Genomic DNA, 24,277 nt, shown 5'->3' on the forward strand with positions numbered 1-24,277 from the left:
GTTGAGGCTGTTCTGTGGGCAAAATGTGCAACTCAATAGTAGGGAAGCTGTTCCTAATGTTTGGTACATTGCAAACATTGTCACAGATTAAAATGACATTTAGAGGAGTGGGCCCTGCAGGTCCAATAATATAACTAAAGAAAGACAACCGACATATTTCCATAAAGTTAATTTATTTGTTTACAGTGGAGAAAGAGCATATTCAACAAAAGGTGACAGTTGAAGTAGGAGTTGTGCTAAAAAAATCATCACATAGGACTAAGGATTTTTGTTAATTGGTTTAAGAACATGTTCATTTCTGTTACATGAATATAGAGCAACACTAGTTGGTGTAGATCGGCAGATTCAAGATACAGTGGAATGAAAGTCTGGCCTGGGACTACTGTTAGGGCAGAGGACATCCCAAAGCAACACTTAGACCCCATTTCCATTCCATTCCCTAGACACTTCGAGAGAGACGCCTAGACCTGACAAGTGGTGTAAAATAATATGGCAGAAACTATTGTAGTACTATACTGCTTACACAAATCAGATATGTTTAGATTTATTAGGGGCCTTGAGGTTAGGTTTGACTTTGGACTGAAGAATTTATAGCCAATGTACAGGGACATAGTCGTGTGTAGTATGGATAAGGCAACAAAAACAAGAAATGTACAGAACTTAATACAAGATAAAAAAGGAGAACAGAACCTAAACACAGAACTGATACTGCCGAGGGTTGCTGTTGGGTTGACCCAATATTCTAATTGCAGATTGACTTTCAATGCATCTGGTTAGCTTATCACTCTCTACACAACGATTTCAAACACTAAATCATTGAAGAGAACTGGCTCAACGAGAAACAAGTCAAAGAAAAGGTCTAGGGTTAACAAAGTTTGGCAACATAAGAACTGCAGAAAAATAACACATATACATACGAGATCTGCCACAGTAATACTTGTCATGAGATGAAAGGCACAGAGCGAGTCGAGTAGGTACAAATGTCTCCTTAACACTGACACAGGCTTCTAATCCCTCCAATGGTGAAGGTTAGGTTCTGTGGAAAACAGGAATCTGATCCTAGATCTGTAGTTAAGGAGAATGTCTACCTGGATCACAAACAGACAGATGAGCAGTCTGTACCTCAGTATTATAGAAAGGAACAATTAAAACCAGAACAAAAGACAAGAAAACATCATTATAATAGGAGCATCCTGATTGTATTTTCCATAGTAGCAATGATTCTTCTACCTTGTTAAAAAGTGATGCTGTGCAAGAGGGGCTTTCTCTCCTTCCTGTCGGCCAGGTCGCCACGGGAGACGGGGACTTAAGAACAATAAGGGTTTTCTCTCTTTTCATCTGGAGTCTTCTGTAGCTGACTGAGGGGAGAGGACTGGGGGCATCGACTGGGGGTGTGTCCCCGGGCTCTCTCCTCGGGGTGCATCTCAATCTCCCCTCGACTCATCTTCATCTGCACTGATGTGAGAACACGGGAAGGCTGTGTGGGAGACGGCCTCCGAATTAGCCTCACCTGTCCCAGTCTTTCACACCAGTGCAGAGGAGGTAAAAGAGACAAGGAGAATTGTTGAGCTGCACCCCATGGTCTTCCTGGTCCCCTCTATCTATCCGTCGTTGGTTGGTCTCAGCAGGAGCAGCCGTCGCTGGGGTCGGCGGGCCGGTCGTCTCTCAGTTTGATCTGGTCTGGGAAGTCATACGTCTCCACCTCAGACTCCTACAGACACACAAAGCATGGGATTACACACAGCCACAGTGTGCACAAATCAGAAGTACAAGAATTCTACCCCCCCAAAAAACAATATTCCTCTTTGATGACACAGTGTTTGACTATGACATCATGAGTTCCACAGCAACCTCAGTGAACCAGTCTAACAGGTGTTTCCCAGCCAGGGAGAGAAAGGGGGTTTCTGAACAGCTGGAGGCACTCTGCCTACAGGTTTACCTGTGGCTGCTTGAGTCTATATTTTGTGTGTGTACCTGTTTAAGGGCATTGCGGGCAATGGTCTGGAATGCTTGGTCTACGTTGATGGCCTCCTTGGCGCTGGTCTCAAAGTAGGGGATGCTGCTCTTACTGGCACACCAGGCCTGGGCACGTTTTGTCGTCACCTACACAACAGAAGATTATTAACGCCATTGTGTCACACATACTTCCTCATTTTACATGGAACTACCTGTGGCATATACTCATCCTTTTGGCACATACGAACACACGGGTGTGTAATCATTCTACAGTGGTTCCTGCAGCGTACGCTCAAACTAGAACACTTATTTAGAACGTCCTAGTTACGATTGACGCAACAGTCAGCGTTCGAGCTGGCCACAGTTTTTTTTCTCTCACAGAAACATTTTGCATTTTGTCTTTACAGCGTTATGTCCTCAATGTGAGCATTTTTGTTGTTGGATGCAATGCTCAGACATTCACAGAAGTAGAGACAGCACAACACAATTCCCATCCAAAACGGGAACATTTTGGCTACATTAGTCGTAGCGCTAACTGAGGAAAGAGTAACCCCAACACAAGCAGTCATATTTAGCCAACTCTCCTCTGACAGAAACCGTAATATGAATTAGCTAATAGTAATTACTATTTACAATTCATCACACCACGGGGAACCTCACCAGTGATTGAAAGTGTTTTACTCAATTATTTCTAAAAAGGTTACAAGATGAGTTGCATCCATTTACCATCACTTCTGGAAGTTTACTCGAAAGATGAGTGAACCATCTCTTTACCACATTTGATTATTATTATTATTATAACATCTTTCGTCTGACCGATTAATCGGAATGGCCGATATCAAGTTTTCATAACAATTGGAATTTTGGGCCACCGATTTGACATTTATTTTTATTTTATACCTTTATTTAACTAGACAAGTCAGTTAAGAACACATTCTTATTTGCAATGACAGCCTAGGAACGGTGGGTTAACTGCCTTGTTCAGGGGCAGAACGACAGATTTTCACCTTGTCAGCTCAGGGGATCCATTCTTGCAACCTTACAGTTAACGAGTCCAACGCAATAACGACCTGCCTCTCTCGTTGCACTCCACAAGGAGCCTGTTACGCGAATGCAGTAAGCCAAGGTAAGTTGCTAGCTAGCATTAAACTTATCTTATAAAAAACTATCAATCATAATCACTAGTTAACTACACATGGTTGATGATATTACTAGATATTATCTAGCGTGTCCTGCGTTGCATATAATCTGACTGAGCATACAAGCATCTAAGTATCTGACTAAGCGGTGGGAGGCAGAAGCAGGCGCGTAAACATTCATTCAAACAGCACTTTCGTGCGTTTGGCCAGCAGCTCTTCGTTGTGCGTCAAGCATTGCGCTGTTTATTACTTCAAACCTATCAAGTCCCGAGATGAGGCTGGTGTAACCGAAGTGAAATGGCTAGCTAGTTAGCGGGGTGCGCACTAATAGCGTTTCAAATGCCACTCGCTCTGAGCCTTCTAGTGGTTGTTCCCCTTGCTCTGCATGGGTAAAGCTGCTTCGATGGTGGCTGTTGTCATTGTGTTGCTGGTTCGAGCCCAGGGAGGAGCGAGGAGAGGGACGGAAGCTATACTGTTACACTGGCAATACTAAAGTGCCTATAAGAACATCCAATAGTCAAAGGTTAATGAAATACAAATGATAGAAATAGTCCATTAATTCCTATAATAACTACAACCTAAAACTTCTTACCTGGGAATATTGAAGACTCATGTTGAAAGGAACCACCAGCTTTCATATGTTCTCATGTTCTGAGTAAGGAACTGAAACGTTCGCTTTCTTACATGGCACATATTGCCTTTTACTTTCTTCTCCAACACTTTGTTTTTGCATTATTTAAACCAAATTGAACATGTTTCATTATTTACTTGAGGCTAAATTGATTTTATTGATGTATTATATTAAGTTAAAATAAGTGTTCATTCAGTATTGTTGTAATTGTGATTATTACAAATAAACACAGTTAAAAAAATAAAATATATTTTATTTATTAATTATTTATTTTATTAGTATTTTAAATCGGACAATTAATCGGTATCAGCTTTTTTGGTCCTCCAATAATCGGTATCATAAATCATAATCGGTCGACCTCTACTACACACATTATATGTGTCCATTATAATCTATGCAAGAACAGGAATGCATTATTTGTCACCAGTGCTTGACAATGTTAAACACCTTATGCTCCATACGGTGTGCTACAGTAGAAACGACAACGCAATATACAGTGAAAGGGCTGTGTGAATTGATGAGCGGGCAGAACACGGCTCAATTCAAAATCTTATTACAAAATAAAACTTGCTAGAAAATAACTTTAAAATGGACAAAACATAGCCTATAGATAATTAGCAGGCACAGTGCCTTGGTTGGACCGGTCCTGTTGCGTAACAATCACATTTTGGAACAGTGAGTGCATTCTGACATCACGCCCATAAAAATTGAATAAATGTAATAAATACATTTTTTAAATCACGCTAGGGTGACCGTTAGAGATATTTGGAACTCATGCATTAGAAGGGTAAGGGATGTAGAAATCACAACAAACATTTGACCAAGTCTGACTCTGTACTGCCTACACCCCACCACCTGCCTGTTCTGGCTCTCCAATGGACGGACACCGACATACCAACCTGTCTGTTCTCGAGGTCAATCTTGTTGCCTAGCACCACAAAGGGGAAGTTGTCTGGGTCTCTGGGGCTGGCCTGGATCAGGAACTCATCCCTCCAGCTGTCCAGTGTCTTGAAGGTGTTGGGCGCCGTGACATCGTAAACCAGCACACAGCAGTCAGCGCCGCGGTAGAACGCCACGCCCAGAGACTGGAACCGCTCCTGCCCGGCCGTGTCCCAGATCTGACAGAAGAGACGATGATTACCATGTTTTTGGCATTTTAGTATTTTGTTGTATCATTTTTAAAGGTGATTACACAGAGAGGGAAGAAAAGGAGAGAGAGAGGGAGAGGATCGGAGTGAGGAGGAAAAAGAGTGAGAAGGGGGGGAAACAGAGATTAAGATAAAATAGCATTTAATTGTCTGTTTTCATAGAAATGTGCCTTGTAACAAAAACTCTTTACAGGACATGGGGGTGGGAGAGAGGGAGGAAAGCGGGAGAGGGAAAGGGTGAGAGATGCCTAAGAGGTAATAAAGAGAGGGAAAGAGAGAATGAAACCATATGACTCGTCACAGAATGAGTTGCCCAATCTCTGACTTAAACACACTATGACAAGCCAGCAGAGGTAAGCACTCATGACTAGGCTAATATTATAAACTGGGTGGTTCGAGCCCTGGATGCTGATTGGCTGACAGCCATGGTATATCAGACAGTATACCACGGGTATGACAAAACCGGTCTTTTTACTTCTGTAATTACACTTTCTAACCAGTTTATAATAGCAATAACGAACCTTGGGGGTTTGTGGTATATGACCAATATACCACGGCTAAGGGCTGTATCCAGGCACTCCACTTTGCATCATGCATAAGAACCGCCCTTAGCTGTGGTATATTGGACATATACCATACCCTCCCATGCCTTATTGCTTAAATATACCAGCACACACACACACACACGAGACGCACCTGCATGGTGACCAGCCTGTCGTCCACCATCACCTCCTTGGTGAGGAAGTCCGCTCCTATAGTGGCCTTGTACTGGTTACTGAACTTCTTATTTACATACTGGTTCATCAGAGAAGTCTTCCCTACCCTGGGAAGGAACACACACACACACACTTAGCTGCACATATAGAACTGTAGCGATTGAGGGTAACAGCCAGAGAAGGGCTTCGAAACCACTGACGACCTGCACAGCTACATGTGCCTGAAAGATCCTGACTTCTTGACAGAGGCTGTTGTACACTCGCATGCAAGGGTGCTACAGAACCTATACACGTCAGTTGGGAATATCCAAAATGAGTGACATCTGGTTGTGTAAACACCATGACGATCTTCCGATCACTCACCCAGAGTCTCCGAGGATGATCACCTTCAGCAGCACCTTCTTACGGGAGGCCATCCTTCCCTGAGGATGTGACTCTTCTGAGAAGAGACAGACGGGACAACAGTCAACTAGCTGGATCTGGAACTGGGAAGTCAGTCGTCACGAAACAGTCGGCTTTTGGGTTAATTGCGATAACATCCTTATTTACACAGAACACAGACTTGTTAGTTGGGTTAAATGCGGAAGACATTTCAGTTGAATACATTCAGTTGGACAACTGACGAGGTATGGCACCCCTCAGGTCTCTATTATAATGAATGATTAATACCATGTTAAGTTCAGAAATCCAAAACCCATCACCCCTTTCCCTTTGCTAAGAACCGTTAGTAAATTAGCATACCATCTAGCTAAATATGCAGAAAGCTAAATTGAAATGCAATAGACTGGCCATCTGGAGACCGTTAAACGGAATAGCGAGTTAAGACCTAATTAAGTAGGCCCAACTAAAATTGTGATCATATTAACTGTAGCTAAGAACTAAAAAACGTGACCTTAATGTTACCAGGCTGGCACTATAGCCAGAATAGATTCTGACTCTACTCTTGCTTACAGCTGCACTGGGGTCAGATTAACTCATTCATAGACGCTAACTACCTTTAGCACTGAGAACAATGAGCCAGATGTTTCACCGAATGAATAAATCTGAAGCAGCTGGTTAGCATTACCACTAGTCACCAAATAGTGTTGAGAGGAAGCACAGTTGCCAGCTGTGGAAGAAGATGTGGATTTTGGCTGTCATTCTGCTAATACTGTCATTGATGAAACATTTGATCTCAATACCGTTTCCTGTACTAGAATCTGTTACGAACAGACTGGACCAAGTTTTGTAGACTTTACCCTTTGCCAAAGTTTTACAAAATTGTGTTGTTTAGAAGGAGTGCAAGGGCGAATTGAGTTATTGCACCCGCACACTTCAGAGTTGGCATTCCCTAACAGAAATATGCAAATACATGCTACAACGGATCTCACTAGCTCATGCTTGGCTCTGTCCACCTCCTTGCTTGTTCTGCCAACTATAATGAATTTGCTTCCATTGGCAATGAGAGGCTGTGGTCCATCTTGGGTAAGTTATAACAAATCTTTGCCTTTAGCACCTATTGATGATAGTATCTTCTAGCTGGGGGATTTTTGTTCTGAACATTAAAAACATATGAAACATGTCTCTCATCAGCGAGAAACAAAATGGCAAGAAGCTGCCATGCGGGGAATCGTAGGTGGCACGTTTGAGATAAAACTATCTTGTTCTGGATACCAGGTCTTGTTTTGAGGCGTTTTGACAGATGTCACGCCTATGCTAATATGGCAAAAATTCACTAGCCAGCTAACCAACAACTGTAACGAGGTATTTGAGAAACAACAAGTGCTCATTGTGCAAATGTATTTATGTTTTCAATAAACGCTGGAGATAAAATATAGTTTACATGTTGTCAATCTAAGCCTGCCTGTTTTGCCCCATAGTTGCACACACGTCGGTTTTGTTGCTAAACAACCAACCCGTCTATAGGGTTATGGTTCCTACACAGTCATATTTCCATGTTACAGCATTTGTTTATGGAAAACAGCCTGAAGACAGAGGCCTACCTGTGCTAATTAACCATCTGCGTCTCCGAACACCTGTGTTTAAATATAAGACTGGAGCCACAAACGTGTTGTCACTGAAAAATACTGTTGGTGGCAACTGTTTTAAATCCAGTTAAAACGGTGTACAGTAAGTGTATATTTTGCATTTGGGAAATTATTTTGATGTGATATGAAAGTTGAGGGTTTTATGTTCCCAGAACCGTACCGCACTTGAGAATTAATTCACACTTAGATGGAGTGTTTGGCTGCCAAAGCCAATTCACCTCTAAACAGAAATTGTAAGGTCTTTGGAGTACAAGATAAGTAAACTCACCCCCTTCCGTACAAATGTGCACGACCGCAACATTCAAATGAGGCTACAAAGAAAACTAAATGGGACTGTAGCAACTGTGTTGACTTCAAAATCGGGGGTGTGAACTAGGTTTCTATTCAAGTGTTGATCGACATGGTAATGGCTCTATAGTATTGGAGAAAACTTTTTAAAAACGGACCCTCCAACGTGTCATGTCGTAACATACAGCACGCATAGAGCAACTATTTCTGTCTTACAATCTCTCTCCACCAGGTGTAGCACTTCTCTCGTCCTTACAAAAACAAGAAATGGACGGTGACGTGGATACCTAGTCATTTTTTGCATGCGATCATCATTCTCAAAGCTGTTGTTTACTTCTAAGATCACTTTAGCACAGCCCTAAAAACCCGATTCAAATTCGACACAAATCTTCAAATAGGTATGTAAATGACACATTATATAAACTCTTTATAGTGTTTTAGTTGCATTTTAGAGGCGATAAGGTGATAAGTTGGACAGATCGAGTGAAAAAAAAAGCTGTTTTCCCACAGGACATCTCTCCTTCTCACTACCACGCATTAGTTTCACTTCCCCACCTGCCATTTTTAAAAAGACCCGACGAGGCTCATTGCCTGCTTGAATCGTGCAGAAACGGGCAGCGTTTAGGTCATGTAATTGATTCTGTTGGAAGGGGAGAAATTGTGCTTTACAATGGTATTGACATTACAGTTGACCTGGAAGTATTACGTTTTTGGGGCGCTAAAATAAGGACAGTTGTACGGACCAAGGCGATGTACAAAAGTGAGTGAGTTTACGTTAAGGTAACCCTATTTTAGTCCACAATTGAGCTAGGGTCAGACAGACTTCCTGATTAGAGACAGCTGAGTGGGCACAATGTATGGCTCGGAAAACCTACCTCAATCCAGGGATGAGAAATGAGTTTTTCTCCAAATTGTCCCATTATTCCAACTGTTACACCGGAAAGACTGCTAGTTTTTAATAAACTGCCATTTGTCCTCATGCTAACTAGCAGTAGCCACAGCAGCCATTATGGAATGGCACGTTGCATTTAACAACAAAGGAGCTGATTGGCTAACACTGATATTCCAAAATGGCTTCTGCTACCTAGCATGATGACAAGGGCACTATGAGTAGTTCAATCTTCTCATTGTAATGGTTAGGATAATGAGACAATTCGGAGTATAATGCATTTCTCATCCCTGGCTTGAGGTACATTTTCTGAGCCTCAATCTGGCACTGGCTCCGCTGTGTCTTAATCTAAACAGGAAGACGGTCAGACCCCAGTGCAAGTGTAAGCAAAAATAGGGTCGGAATCTATTCTGGCTAGCAGGCAGTGTATGCGAACTGGCCATCTGCTGACTGGTCACGCTGCACTGCCGACTATCAAGAACTGTCAAACAGCTAGGCTAACGGCTCATGTTGATTGATGCCAACCAAGTACGCAGATATACGACAAAATCGTTAGCTAACTTTACTCATTTATCATCGAAATACTAGCTAGCTAGCGTTATATGGACTGTCACAGAAAACAATGTTCTAACGTTAGCGAGCTAGCTAGTGTAAGAATATAAATAAATAAATAGAAATTGTGGACCAGTTAACGTTACCTGTTCAATAGTCAAGCGACGATGTTACGGCCCCGGAACAATATTTTTTTTTAACAACTTAAGTCCCTCGATGTCAGTTTTTCCGGGATCACTTACTATTTTTCAAGAAGTGAAAGTGGAAAAAACTGACCAACTGACGTTAGCTAGCTTGATAAAATCTTGTCTTAGCTAAGAACATCCGCTTTTTGTTACGCTGTTGCTCAATATGGCAGTCACGAGGGGTGGACGTGTCCCCAGGTCGAAACCAATGAACGCCCTTTAAAAATATTCGCATCAATTGTTTATTATTTTCCTATAATATGAATTGCACCCTGTATCTGTGCGTGTCCTGGAAGTGACTACACCACATTTGAACAGGCTTAATTTATTAACTCAAAAGGGGACCACAGACAAGACAGCAGTCATCGTAAAAATGTTTTTAATCTTCATACATTTTTAAATACACTTGGTTACAATAAGAACACGAGGCAATCGCGTTAAACAGACCCTTTTCACACACCTGTATTTTGTTCTGTACAACATCTGCTTCACCTCTGTCTGATTCTAAATCCAACCTACCATTATCACATTTATCACCAGGTCTCTTCTCTTCTCCCCTGCCCTCCCCCTCTCTCTCCCGCTCTCCTTCTTCCCTCTCTCCATCCTCTTAGAAGTCGTCATCATCACAGATGTCCAGGTAAACGTCAAAGGCTTCTCGGTTACAGTTGCCATCAGGGGTGAACACGTATTTATGGAACGTCCCGTCAACACAGATAGCTAGAAAAGGGAGGAATGCAGAGAAGAAAAAACACATATTTAAAACTATTATTACAATTTTACACGACACAGCTTTATTGTATAAATTAAATAAATATATTGTTAATACCCACAGTACAATGAATGTTCCAACTACATGTAGGACAATAACTATATTGATTGATAGATATGAAACATTGCTGTCTAGTTGCTTAGAGGACTGACCGATGACAGAGTTGACGTTTTTAGAGGTGTTCTTCCCAAACGCACAGATACAGGCACACTCTGCCGGAACGGTGAAACTGGCCAATGACCACTGGCTGTCCACATACTGACCAATCACTGGGCCCACCTTCCCCACACGAGCCAATCTGTAGAGAGGGGAGGAGTGGTGATAGTGGCATAAACAAGCCATGAACAGTAAATTGTCAAATTTGGAATTGAGGTACGCACAAACACTAGCCTGGTTGCCAGTCTTTTTAGCTAAAATTCCACTTCTTGTATTCTGTGTCATCTGTCATTGGCATATGACACGGAGTACAAGGATTGGAATATTAGCTCAAATGGAATGCTAAACCACACAACGAAACACTCTCTCAAACACACACATGCGTGCATCTTACGCTGAGCGTCTGTTGAGTTTAGTATCTTTGAGAGCAAAGATGTGAACAGTGCCCTTGTCACTGGAGGCACACAGGAACGAAGAGTCATGACTGAAGTTGATGCTGGTAAGAGAGAGCAAGAAAGAGAAGTGATGAGACACTCAGCATCACTTCCACCCCACCCCACTCATTCCTCTCTCTCCCCCCCAGTACCAGTAGAGTGTAGCAGGGTCTGTTCCTCTGCGCAGCTCCACTAGTTTGTCTCTGGTGGTAGTATCAAACAGTCTGATGAGGGTACCCTTGCGGGAGGCCGAGGCCGCGACGCTGCCAGGCTGGTTGAGCGCCAGGCAGGCGATCTCACTCTGGTGGGCGTTGATGGTAAAGGGGGCGGACGATGTGCCAGGCTTGGTGTTGGAAAGGTCCTGGAGCGGAGAGAGGGAGAGAGTTCAACAGGGACTGACTGGGACCTCATGGGTAATGTGAAAAATTATCAGCACACACAGAGCAGTTTCGAAAGGGCAGATAGTCTTCAACACTAGGAATCCATCAGTCGATGGAATGACATGTGAAGGTGTGCTTTATGAACAGCTTATAAACCAACATAGTTAGTATAGTACCATGCAATACACTTTTAAATGAAATGGACGAATTACCACAAGCTGTAGACTTCCACACTTATGTCCAGGGAAGACCAGCAGCTGTTTCTCCAGACTGGGGCACAGGTCACACAGTCCTGACAGAGAGAGAGAGGGGAGAGGGGGGTATCTACACGTCTATCAGATAAACATAACCAGGAGCGTGTGCGTATATGTGTGTGTGTATGTGTTTGTACCTTTAGGGTTGTCTCTGGTGTCAAACTCAAACAGTTTCACAGGGTTGTCAGGGAAACTGTAGACATAGATCCTGTTCTTCAACACAATGATGATCCTGAGAGAGAGAGAGAGAGAGAGAGAAAGCGAGTAAGCGAGGGGAGGGGTTGGAGTGTGAGAAAGCAGAGGGAGAAAAGGGTTAGTAAAACAACACACTACAGGGTGCTCTATGGAAAGTTGGGGCTTGTTCAGGAGAATGTTACTAAACAGATAGTAACTCACTTGTCGTGTCTCATGCGTACGGCCAGAACAGGCTTGGTAAAGGTAAACTCCAGCACTAGCTTGTCCTTGGGGTCCCTCCCCTCCCGAGCATCATCCCAGATCAACACTAGGATTTTAAAAATTACATTCCGTTTTGAATTAAATTAAAACAATACATTGGAATCATTATCAAACATGTTCTAAAATCTAAATACAATCAGTCCCAGTCACTGCCATAATTTAAACTGAGACCCAGCAATTTGACATTGCCATGACCTGCACTGCAGACATTGAGATGAGCGCAATGCAGGAATTTGCTCTCACAGTCATACGGAGTATCTGCGCATGTGTAAAGTTTATCTCCGCTCTTCAACACCCTTAGTAGTTTGGAAAATCAAGTCTAATCAGTAATTCAATCAAATATGTGGTCCGCTCATCCACTCACCTGAGATCTCAGAGAACTTGGGGTTGACTCCACCTCCTACTACAGCCAGCAGGTTGGAGCGATGCAGCATTGAACACTGGGCCACACTACCCACCTGCTCATGGTCTGACACACACAAGCACAGGATGATCACACACACAGTATGCGAACACACAGATCGCTCGTACCACAGGTCTGAATTCCACTCACCAAGGTGCCCCTTCTCTATAAGAGGCTCCACATTGTAGATCCTGACACCGGTTTCCATGGCACAACAGAAACAACCTGGGGAGGGAGGGGTAGGTACACTGATCAATGAACACTGTCTGAAACAAGAGTAAGACTGACACAAGTAATGTCCTCTACAGATCTCTGTCTGGCTTCACAGAGTAGGCTACTCTAGTCTTACTCTGGTCCTGGTTGAACTGTAGACTGTTGACTCCTCTCGGTTGGGCCATGTTGGAGGAGTGACGTTAGGCTGATGTTACCAGGTAGATATAGCTTAGAAGAAAACCCAGGGCTAGGCACCCTGATTGAAACAAAAGAGAAAGGAAACATCACCGACCACGGTTTAGAAGCGGCACCGTCAACGTGTTTTTTTCCCCCAAGCGAAAATAAGTTAGCTAGCCTGGTAAACAAACCCAGCCAGTGAAGAACTCAAGCAAATTTGGCTATCTCTATCTGCTGCAGTTATTTTTCATCGTAACAGCTGTATCATGTTATTGAACAACGAATATGGTGTTTAAAAGCTTACCATGAAGCGAGGGCAGAACACGAGTTAAAGATTAAAAGCGCTCGACACTGTTAAAATGTCTCCAACAAAGCTACACAGTGACGAAATGTTTTGTTGTTATTTTTCCTGCAGATGACGATGGTCGCGTGTTTCCGGTTTCTGACTTCGTGTCTCCGCGCCACAAACGAATCATACCGCCACCTAGCGTGCTGAAGTAAAATAGAACTGTAGGTAAATGGTTGCAACCCGAATTGTGTGTGTGTGTGTGTGTGTGTGTAGGCTCCAGCTTTGGCTCGTCTGCTCAGAGTATACTAAAGAACAGTGTGTAGAAGGACGGAGTATACTAAAGAACAGTGTGTAGAAGGACGGAGTATACTAAAGAACAGTGTGTAGAAGGACGGAGTATACTAAAGAACAGTGTGTAGAAGGACGGAGTATACTAAAGAACAGTGTGTAGAAGGACGGAGTATACTAAAGAACAGTGTGTAGAAGGACGGAGTATACTAAAGAACAGTGTGTAGAAGGACGGAGTATACTAAAGAACAGTGTGTAGAAGGACGGAGTATACTAAAGAACAGTGTGTAGAAGGACGGAGTATACTAAAGAACAGTGTGTAGAAGGACGGAGTATACTAAAGAACAGTGTGTAGAAGGATGGAGTATACTAAAGAACAGTGTGTAGAAGGACGGAGTATACTAAAGAACAGTGTGTAGAAGGACGGAGTATACTAAAGAACAGTGTGTAGAAGGACGGAGTATACTAAAGAACAGTGCGTGGAAGGATGACGGTGTTGCAATTGTGGTGGGGATCACAATGCTGAGTTCCTGGAGTGCCCTGTGAAGGAGATTGAGGTGGCAAAAGTTAGAGCGACCAATCTAATGTCAGAGGCGAAGGCGATTAAAAGAATTGAGTAAACAAGTGATGCTAGTGAAGATATGATAGTGGAAGCACCACAGGCTGTAGTACATGTTTGCTGCCAGTCAAAAGATACCCTGTGTGTTAAAAAGGTGAATTTTGTGGCACTCATTGCCACAGTTATAAAATGTACAGCTCAAGTCTCAAAGAAGTCTAAGAAACTGAAAATTGGGGCTGCGGCAGAAACGTTTTTGGAACTTAAGGATTTTAAATCTGAAGACTTGCAAGGGGTACTGGCGCTGGAAAACGGCCCACCCTCCCAAGCTCCCCTTGAGCCTGTGTAGGGATTTTTTTAACAGTAAAGTTGTTTGATATATTTTATTTTATGTAGTTTGTTCAGTTTCTGGGGGAAATCCTGTTTCCATCCCGTACAGTAGGTGGCAGGAAGTACATTAAAATGTGCAATCGTCAATATATCATAGAAGAAGAAGAAGCTCTGGTTGACAGGTATTGTGGAGAGAGAAGTGTGAAGACACAATGGCGAAACAATGGCACTAACTACAAACCATTGTCTCCTGAGTACAAATCAAGTAAACTTACTTATGAATCTAATTGCTCTCTTGAGAACCTTGAGAATTTCAAAAATGGAGTTGTTCGGCAGTAGTGATTGCTCTGAAGTTGAGCCTGACCTGGATGAGGTACTTGTGGCGACAGGTGTGGAGGAGACTTCCAAGTCTTGCCCTGATGATCAAACCAGAGACGATTTTGGACCGCAGGGACCCACTGGGCACAAACTGATTGATCAACGTTGTTTCAACCTCATTTGTCAACTTATTGTGACATGGAATCTGCAGTGCCTTCAGAAAGTATTCACACTCCTTGACCTTTTCCACATTTTGTTACGTTACAGCCTTATTTTAAAATGTATTAAATTGTTTTTCCCCCCCCCGTCATCAATCTACACACAATAACCCATAATGACGAAGCAAAAACAGATTTGTTGACATTTTTGCACAAAAAAAAAATGGAAATATCACATTTTAAATAAGTATTCAGACCCTTTACTCAGTAATTGGTTGAAGCACCCTTGGCAGAGATAACAGCCTCGGGTCTTCCTGGGTATGACGCTACAAGCTTGACACACCTGTATTTGTGGAGTTTCTCCCATTCTTCTCTGCAGATCCTCTCAAACTCTGTCAGGTTGGATGGGCAGCGTCGGTGCACAGCTATTTTCAGGTCTCTCCAGAGATGTTAGATCGGGTTCAAGTCTGGGCTCTGGCTGAACCACTCAAGGACATTCAGAGACTTGTCCCGAAGCCACTCCTGCATTGTCTAAGTTGTGTGCTTAGGGTTGTTGTCCTGTTGGAAGGTGAACCTTCACCCCAGTCTGAGGTCCTGAGTGCTCTGGAGCAGGTTTTCATCAAGGATCTCTCTGTACTTTGCTCCGTTCATCTTTCCCTCACTCCTGACTAGTCTCCTAGTCCCTGCCGCTGAAAAATATCCCCACAGCATGATGCTACCACCACGCGTCACCATAGGGATGGTGCCAGGTTTCCTCCAGACGTGATGCTTGGCATTCAGGCCAAAGAGTTCAATCTGGGTTTCATCAGACCAGAGAATCCTGTTTCTCATGGTCTGAGTCCTTTAGGTGCTTTATGGCAAACTACAAGCAGTCTGTCATGTGCCTTTTACTGAGGAGTGGCTTCTGCCTGGCCACTCTACCATAAAGGCCTGATAGGTGGCGTGCTGCAGAGATGGTTGTCCTTCTGGAAGGTTCTTCCATCTCCACAGAATTCTGGAGCTCTGTCAGAGTGACCATCGGGTTCTTGGTCACCTCCCTGACCAAGGCCCTTCTCCCCTGATTGCTCAGTTTTCCCGGGCGGCCAAATCTATGAAGAGTCTTGGTGGTTCCAAACTTCTTCCATTTAAGAATGATGGAGGCCACTGTGTTCTTGCGGATGATCAATTCTGCAGAAATGTTTTGGTACCTTTCCCCAGATCTGTGCCTCGACACAATCCTGTCTCGGAGCTCTACGGACAATTCCTTCAACCTCATGGCTTGGTTTTTGCTCTGACATGCACTGTCAACTGTGGGATCTTTATATAGACAGGTGTGTGCCTTTTCAAATCATGTCCAATTAATTACATTTACCACAAGTGGACTCCAATCAAGTTGAAGAAACGTGCACGCAAGTGGGGGGTGCGGGATGTTCCCCAATGCTGGAAGGGGCACCCCGAGTGAAAAATGACCAAAATATGTGTGTTATAGAGCTAAATGAGATATGCCTGCAGGTAGTTCCTGCCTGATCCTGTCATGTGACAAATGGAGATTTGGGCAAAAGTCTGTTCTCTCCTCGACTCCTCCATCCTCTCTCCTCCTTTACCCGGAAACTGATAAGTGAAGAGTGTCAAGCGGTCTAGGAGAGTCTGATCCCCACCCCGATTACCTACTTGGACAAAGCACAAGACTATTCTCACGGCAGGTAGCGTGGAGGTGTTTTAAAATACGCCACACCCCCTTTGAATCAGCTGTTGTTTTCTCAATGGAGAAGAGCACACATTTAAACACATGCTGTTGTCTGCCACAACTAGCTACATTTGTTTTGGTCACTTCACACATTTATTTGGGGGTTCCAACCCCTGCAAACCTCATTTGTCTGATGACGTGCGAGCGGAGAAGGAGAGTCTCATTTCAAGAGTATTTGTTTCTACGTTTCCTCTCCTCGACTCCGCTCCTCGGTTACCTTTTGACCTTTTTCAAAAAGAGGCAAGGAGAGGACGGGAGAAAGGAAAAGAGCAAAACCATTTGGGATTCTCCCAGGGTGTCTGAGAAGAGGAGGAGGAAAGGAATAGTTACGTGTCCCTTGAAGTTCCCTTCCTATCCTCCACTCCCTCACTCTCTCCTGTTATGATGACCCACTGAGAAAGGGAAGCAATAGACCACACAGATCAAAGACACACACACACACACCAGTCAGGTAGCTCAAGATCCACTTCGAACTCTGCTGTCTAATCAGGTACCCAGGACGTCGGGAGATGCTTTCAGAACCGGCCAATAGTGGCAACACTGAGTGCTATTACCATCAAGCAGGCTTAGGTTTTGCTAGTGTGCTGTGGACAGGGGCGGTTCCAAGGGTCTTGTGTTGAATCCTAGTGATAGGCACTAGTTTTATTTTGTTTTGTTTTAACCCTATCCGAAACCTTGACCCTATTCAGAATTATTACCGAAACCGAACCAACCGCAATTGGTGCAGCAGTCTAAGGCACTGCATCTCAGTGCTAGAGGTGTCACTACAGACACACAGGTTCGAATCCAGGCTGTTTTACAACCGGCTGTGATTGGGAGTCCCATAGGGCGTTGCACAATTGGTCCAGCGTGGTCTGGGTTTGGCCGGTGTAGGCCGTCATTATAAAGAAGAACTGACTTGAGATCATGTTACACTTACGGATTAGAGAAGTGTCTACTACAGGGATCTATAGCCTTAGATACGGGTGATTCCTCATGAAGCAATGATTCTTTTTTATTTTCGCAAAATTGTATCCACAGAAGTGTCGTTTTGGAGGAAGGATTGTTGTCTTAAAGCATAATTCAGAAATCATTCATTGAAGTTGGAACATTTGTGCCAGTATATGGAAATATTAGCCAAATATAAAATTGTATTTTCAATATTCATGTTTATATTTTTCAGTACTAATATATTAATGTAACAAAATGTTTATTGAATTCCAAATACTACAGTGCACACACAGATGAAACATTATGGAGTCTTAAAGGTCTAGGTAAGACTAAAATGTCAACAATGTTCCAACAATCCTTCCTCCGAAGGACCCGTCTATAGATTACTTTTTGTGAAAATCCAAAAATGTTCCTTTTTTTGTTCTAGTCTCGTGAGGAATCATCCATAGGCCTGAAGTTGATATTGTTAATCTCTGCCTTTATAGCTTAACATTCCACCAAATCCACATCGGTGCAACACGGTCAGTCATGGTGAATTAACAAGTTAACAAATCACTGAGTTAGGGCCAAATCCCTGCTGCATATCTCCTCGTTTCATAACGCCTCTGTCTTTATGGCTGCCATCAAATCAAAACAGCTTCAATGTGGGGTTTTCGTAATGCACTAGAAGACACACACATACTGAGCTGGTCGTGGCATTGACGGAATCCAATCCAAATGAGATTCTAGTTTTATTGCTCTGCTGCTGTTTTGTCTTGCTTTTGAAAACCTTCTCAACCAATTCGGCAATGAAACGTTGACTGCTGTGGTTTGTGTGTGCGGTGTTTACAATAAGCCCCATAAACAGCACCACAGGCAGCAGTGGCCATATTAAAAAGGTGAAACTAACATTGGCAGGCAGTGTGCCTAGATCTGTGAGAATATACTGTACAGTCTAGTAATTACAGCTAATTTGATGACAAAGCAAAGCCTCAGGAACAATACACCCAGCCAAGTGTGTGGTCGTACGCAGTCCCTTCTGTTCCCTAGCTGTGCCCACAGTGTGAGGGATATAAGGTGGGCGGTATGTAAAAGAACTGCTTGCCTCCTCTCTGCCTAGTATTAATGTACTGCAGTTCCACTGCAATGTGCCAAATAGCTACTGTACCATTTTGCTAATATGGTTGCCTGCTGTACCTCCTTACACATTATAGGAGACCAACTTTAGAGAGATGCACTTGCAATTCCAACAGCTGTAGGTACTGAATTTAGAAGACAGCCCATCTGGGACCAGGTCAGTTTGAATCTAGTTTAATGTATCCCTTTGCAGGTTCTCCTCTTGTATTCTCCCCTACTGGTCTGAGGCTGTGTTACCCCCCCAGGAGGGAGGGGGGGGGGAGAGAATAAGAGAACAGCAAGTGTTCATGGTGCTCATTATGAGAATGAAAACAGGTTTGTACATCAGCGATATAAAATGAGATGTCATTACTGTTGTTCTGGGGCTGTCTTGGACTCAATATCTGGTTAACGTAGCCACGTCTAGTCCTCTGGGGGTGTGAACCAAGGTTCATTAGAATCCCGGAACCACAAACAGACAGTCCATTTATGGTTCTTTTTATTATTATTTATGAAAGAGGGAAAAAAGTGGTTATAGGATAAAAGCAATGCAGAACAAGGACAGGCCTGTGCACACTCACACGGCATACACGCTATAGTCCACAATTGTTTGGGGTGTAACGTTCGCCCCCCCGGCATCACAGGGTACCAATGCGGGTAGTCGCAGGCTCAGCAGTCTCGTCATAGCAGGCCACGTCTGGAGAGGGTGGAGAAAGCTTCATCAGTAACGTCATCATACTGGAAACCATTTGGTACGCACTCACTCGGAGTTCGGCTCGCTCTCCTGAGAAGGTCCCCTCTCCCCAGATGTAGTGGGGTGTGGCTTGAGTCTCCTGAGCATTGTCTGAGAGCTGCCTTTGTTCAGGGACAGCTCATTAACCCCAATGCTCATCAGGTCCCTGATTAACACCCTCATTAACAAAATGAGCCAAACACTGAAAAGGCAGTTAACCAAAGTAAAAGTAGAGGAAGTCACTCAAGTAGACAAGAAATAAACCAAAACACACCATAGGAAAACATTTAAGTTTAATACAGTCAAAATTCAAAAGTCCCTCGCACATCTATCTTTTTTGCAAGTGCATGGTAACAGTTGAATAAAATCAGGGGGAAAAGAAACCTGCACACTGCTCTTGATAGTATCACCGCTCTTTAATAAGCCGTGAGGCTGATACGTGAAGCTTATTAAAGTGCAGTGATACTATCAAGAGCAGTGTGCAGGTTTCTTTTTTTCCCTCCTAAGTTTTTTTTTTCCTGATTGCTTTGAAAATATAGGCTTTTTTTTTTACAAAACTCTACACACTAACCACAAAACCTTACACCAAATCAGCAAAACATTATACATGTCTTGCAAAAGCCTCCTCCATTGCCTGTAGAAGTGGGTGACCAATTGCAGGCACAGCAGCCCGGTGGAAACTAACATTGTCCCAGATGATAACGTACTCTGGCCCTTGGTCATTAGGGATTAGTCTGTTGTGTAGGATGTCCAGAAATGTGATAATGTGTGCAGTGTTGTATGGGCCTAGGATAGCATGATGGCGAAGGATGCCGTTTTGACTAATAGCCTCACACATTGTTATGTTGCCACCACGTTATCCCGGGACGTTGATGGTGGCACGGTGTCCGATGATATTTCTGCCGCGGCCCCTTGTTTTTGCAAGGCTGAAACCTGCCTCGTCCACATATATTAGCTCATGATGCATCTGCTTCTAGCTCCATCATTCTCTGAAAGAGACAAGACAAAACAATGTAGCACAGTACAAAAAGACAGGGATCAGTCAATACGATGTAGCACCATACACTTCCAGATCCAGTACCAATGATAGGATAGTATAGCTTACCTGCACATATTCATATCTCAGTTGTTTTACACGGTCTGAGTTTTTTTTCGAAAGGGACTCCGTACAGCTGCTTCATCCTAATTCTATTGCGTTTCAGTAGACGAGACAGTGCAGAGAGACTCACTCTGTCGACGTTTTGGAATATGGTGTTATCTGCCATTATGTGGTCCTGCAGTTCTCTGAGTCGTTATTTGCAATGACCGTATTTACAATGTGGGTCTCCTGCTCTGGGTAGAACAGTCAACCTCTTCCAACAGATACTGGTTTTCTTGCAGTTCTGTAAAAACATTTGAATGGTTTTAGTGATAGATCCTTCTCATTATGAAAGTACAGTAGACATTACTGTACCAGTAAGACTACAGCACTTACAGTTACTTACCGGTTCTCATTTCTAAATATCTGGATGATACCTGCAACAGTATAGTGGCTCAGATTTGGTTGAACCCGTTGCCCAGCCTCCCTCATGCTCATCCCATGGTTATCAACATGGTCAACCACAGTCGCTCTGATTTCATCAGTTATTGTGTTCCGGACTCCCCTTCCTCTTCCCCGTCCTATCCTTTACCCCCGTCCTACTTCACCTCTTCCTTCTCTGCCTCCTCCTTCTTCATCTCCTCATCCTCCTCCTCTAGTTCTCACCCCTCTTACTCTCTGTCCAATATTGGCCTCCATTGTTGTCCAAACCAAATGTTTACCTGTGGCCTATTTATAGTGCTCAAGCTCTGATTTGTAAGTGAACTCATTATCTGAAAGCCTGTTCATGTGTCAATGTGGAAAGGCAAGTGGCGAAATAGCGTAGCAACGTAGAGGCCCATGTTTACGGTTTTGCTAGAAGTGTGTTATCAAATTGCAAGCTGACTGTAAAGCAGTGAGTTGTGTTTTGCAAAAAAAAGTGAGTTCTAAAAATTCCAGCCCGAGTGTAAAGCAGAGATCGTGCATTCAGTTTGGCACACCTGGCAAACGCATTGGCGACAAGTGTAAATGGTTTCAGAGATAGTGCTTCAAGAATCACCGCTAGTGTTTCAGCACTCAGGAAAAAAAACTGTAATTATATCCCAAATAAAGCACACGAGGGGAGAAAGATGAAGGGCTAAAAAGAGCCATAGGCACACGTGACACGTGTGCTGCCGTAGCCATGCTGTAGAGGGCGCTGTAGACTCATGTGGAGAGCTGCGCTGGAGGGACAGCTACTCCACTGTCGGTTGGAGACTGGGAGATTACATCACATCATAATACTATTTTCGATAATAATCGTGCTATCAAATGACCCATTTATAAAGAGGGAGTGAGAGGGCAGTCCCACAAGAGGAGCGAGAGAGAAACAGAAATAATCAGAGACAGAAAACTCCAGCCTGCCTCAGCCAGCACATCGAAACAAGGCTAAAACCGCGGCTCCTCTTTCCACATAACAACCACTCGGTAGCCCTCACTGAGCAGCCTGATTGTACAAATTGGTCCACAGGGAATACAAGTTTATAGCCGACTGCATGCATTCAATTTGGACGGTAATATTAAAAGACTCAATATCACCATCTGCCGGCCTTTGGGCAAAAGGCTGATGGTGCTCTGGGACCAGTGGAGCCTGCTGGGGGGAGGACAGCTCATAATAATGTCTCGAACGGAGCAAATGGAATGGCATCACACCATGTGTTTGATGTTTTTGATACCATTCCACTCATTCCGCTCCAGCCATTACAACAAGCCCTTCTCGCAGACCTTCTGTGCCTGAGACTGATGCTCAATGATATAATGATACGAACTACTCTCTCTCTCTCTCTCTAGCCATTCCTCTCCCGCTCTCTCTCTTTCTGTTTCTCTCATTCTTTTCCCTGCTTTCTCTCTCTCTCTCTCTCTCTCTCTCTGTCTCTCTCTCTCTCTCTCTCTCTCTCTCTCTCTCTCTTTCTCTCTCTGTCTCTCTCTCTGTGTCTCTCTCTGTCTCTCTCTCTGTCTCTCTGTCTCTCTCTCTCTCTCTCTCTCTCTCTCTCTCTCTCTCTCTCTCTCTCTCTCTCCTTTCTCACCCTCTCTCTCTCTCTGTCTGTCTCTCTCTCTGTGTCTCTCTCTGTGTCTCTCTCTCTGTCTCTCTGTCTCTCTCTCTCTCTCTCTCTCTCTCTCTCTCTCTCTCTCTCTCTCTCTCTCCCTTTCTCACCCTCTCTCTCTCTCTGTCTGTCTCTCTCTCTGTGTCTCTCTCTGTGTCTCTCTCTGTGTCTCTCTCTCTGTCTCTCTGTCTCTCTCTCTCTCTCTCTCTCTCTCTCTCTCTCTCTCTCTCTCTCTCTCTCTCTCTCTCTCTCCCTTTCTCACCCTCTCTCTCTCTCTGTCTGTCTCTCTCCCTCTGTCTCTCTGTCTCTCTGTGTCTCTCCCTCTGTCTCTCTGTCTCTCTGTCTCTCTGTCTCTCTCTCTCTCTCTCTCTCTCTCTCTCTCTCTCTCTCTCTCTCTCCCTTTCTCACCCTCTCTCTTTCTGTTTCTCTTTCTTTTCCCTGCTTTCTCTCTTCTCTCTCTTTCTCGCTATAACTACATAACGAGGGAGAGTAGGGGTCACAAGGTGTTGTTCCTCAACAGAGGTTAAGGTAATTTGTTTGTGTTAATGTTTCTTTGGTTGTCCAAGAAAGTTTCTTTGGTTTTCCGAGAAAACTAAGCACCTTCTAAGGGTTGCTGATTGAGTTTAATTTTCCGGAGGGTCTCCTCCACTTTGTGTCTGTCTGTGGATAATGCTAATGAACAGATACAATGTGTCCACATGATGATCCTGTTAATTAACAGTGTCTGCTGTAATTATGCTTCATTAGAAAAACTGCAGTTATTCAGATGAAGGATTGTCGCAGGGGCCACTCATTGGATGCTTCCAAAATGCAGGGACCAGGGCTCTGGTCAAAAGTAGTGCACTATATAGGGAACAGGATGCCATTTGGGACGCATCCATACGCTCACCGTTTGTTTGCCTGTAAGAGAGAGTGAGGTTGTCACACTCAACAATCAGGTCTGTTTCCCTCCTCTGGTTCAGTCATCACACTCATCACCACAATTAAAGGTCTGTGATTAAAATGTTTTCCTGGAATTGAATGGAATCTAAAACATGCCTCCCGTCCCCCTGTGCATCTGAGTACATTTGTACCAGAAAGGAGGGTAATTAGTGTGTGTGTGTGTGTGTGTTTGAATGCATGTGTGTGTGCGTAATTATAGCTTGTGGGATGCTAGCACCACGCAGTTCAGAGTAGAGGGCGTTGATATTGCATTTTGGGAACCGTGACTATAAATGAGCAAACAACACAGAGCGGAGGTGAGGTGGGCTCTTGGCTTCACTGAGCGAGGTACAGAGAGAGAGAGGTGGGCTCTTGGCTTCACTGAGCGAGGTACAGAGAGAGAGGTGGGCTCTTGGCTTCACTGAGCGAGGTACAGAGAGAGAGAGGTGGGCTCTTGGCTTCACTGAGCGAGGTACAGAGAGAGAGAGGTGGGCTCTTTGCTTCACTGAGCGAGGTACAGAGAGAGAGAGGTGGGCTCTTGGCTTCACTGAGCGAGGTACAGAGAGAGAGAGGTGGGCTCTTGGCTTCACTGAGCGAGGTACAGAGAGAGAGAGAGGTGGGCTCTTGGCTTCACTGAGCGAGGTACAGAGAGAGAGAGGTGGGCTCTTGGCTTCACTGAGCGAGGTACAGAGAGAGAGAGGTGGGCTCTTGGCTTCACTGAGCGAGGTACAGAGAGAGAGAGGTGGGCTCTTGGCTTCACTGAGCGAGGTACAGAGAGAGAGACGTGGGCTCTTGGCTTCACTGAGCGAGGTACAGAGAGAGAGAGTGGGCTCTTGGCTTCACTGAGCGAGGTACAGAGAGAGAGAGGTGGGCTCTTGGCTTCACTGAGCGAGGTACAGAGAGAGAGAGGTGGGCTCTTGGCTTCACTGAACGAGGTACAGAGAGAGAGACGTGGGCTCTTGGCTTCACTGAGCGAGGTACAGAGAGAGAGACGTGGGCTCTTGGCTTCACTGAGCGAG

The 24,277-nt window shown here is 44.1% G+C and overlaps 2 protein-coding genes across 2 annotated transcripts; both read right to left on the reverse strand.

Annotated features, from left to right (window-relative positions):
- Window positions 1-156: 156 nt before the first annotated feature.
- LOC112230838 (ras-related protein rab7) lies at window positions 157-9,703 on the reverse strand. Its single transcript, XM_024397174.2, has 6 exons — window positions 9,493-9,703; window positions 5,954-6,029; window positions 5,571-5,697; window positions 4,626-4,844; window positions 1,975-2,103; window positions 157-1,711 (listed from the first exon to the last, which is right to left on the reverse strand). The coding sequence occupies exons 2-6, from the start codon at window positions 6,004-6,006 to the stop codon at window positions 1,622-1,624; spliced, it is 618 nt and encodes a 205-aa protein (XP_024252942.1). The 5' UTR covers window positions 6,007-6,029; window positions 9,493-9,703; the 3' UTR covers window positions 157-1,621.
- Window positions 9,704-9,893: 190 nt separating this feature from the next.
- On the reverse strand, window positions 9,894-13,228 carry wdr45 (WD repeat domain 45). The gene is made up of 11 exons (XM_024397173.2): window positions 13,078-13,228; window positions 12,733-12,852; window positions 12,534-12,608; window positions 12,345-12,449; window positions 11,921-12,026; window positions 11,662-11,756; window positions 11,483-11,562; window positions 11,043-11,251; window positions 10,851-10,952; window positions 10,453-10,598; window positions 9,894-10,248 (listed from the first exon to the last, which is right to left on the reverse strand). Exons 2-11 carry the CDS (start codon window positions 12,779-12,781, stop codon window positions 10,139-10,141), a joined length of 1,077 nt encoding a protein of 358 aa, XP_024252941.1. The 5' UTR covers window positions 12,782-12,852; window positions 13,078-13,228; the 3' UTR covers window positions 9,894-10,138.
- Window positions 13,229-24,277: the final 11,049 nt, after the last annotated feature.

Source organism: Oncorhynchus tshawytscha, linkage group LG33 (genome assembly GCF_018296145.1).
Source record: "Oncorhynchus tshawytscha isolate Ot180627B linkage group LG33, Otsh_v2.0, whole genome shotgun sequence".
NCBI lineage: Eukaryota > Metazoa > Chordata > Actinopteri > Salmoniformes > Salmonidae > Oncorhynchus > Oncorhynchus tshawytscha.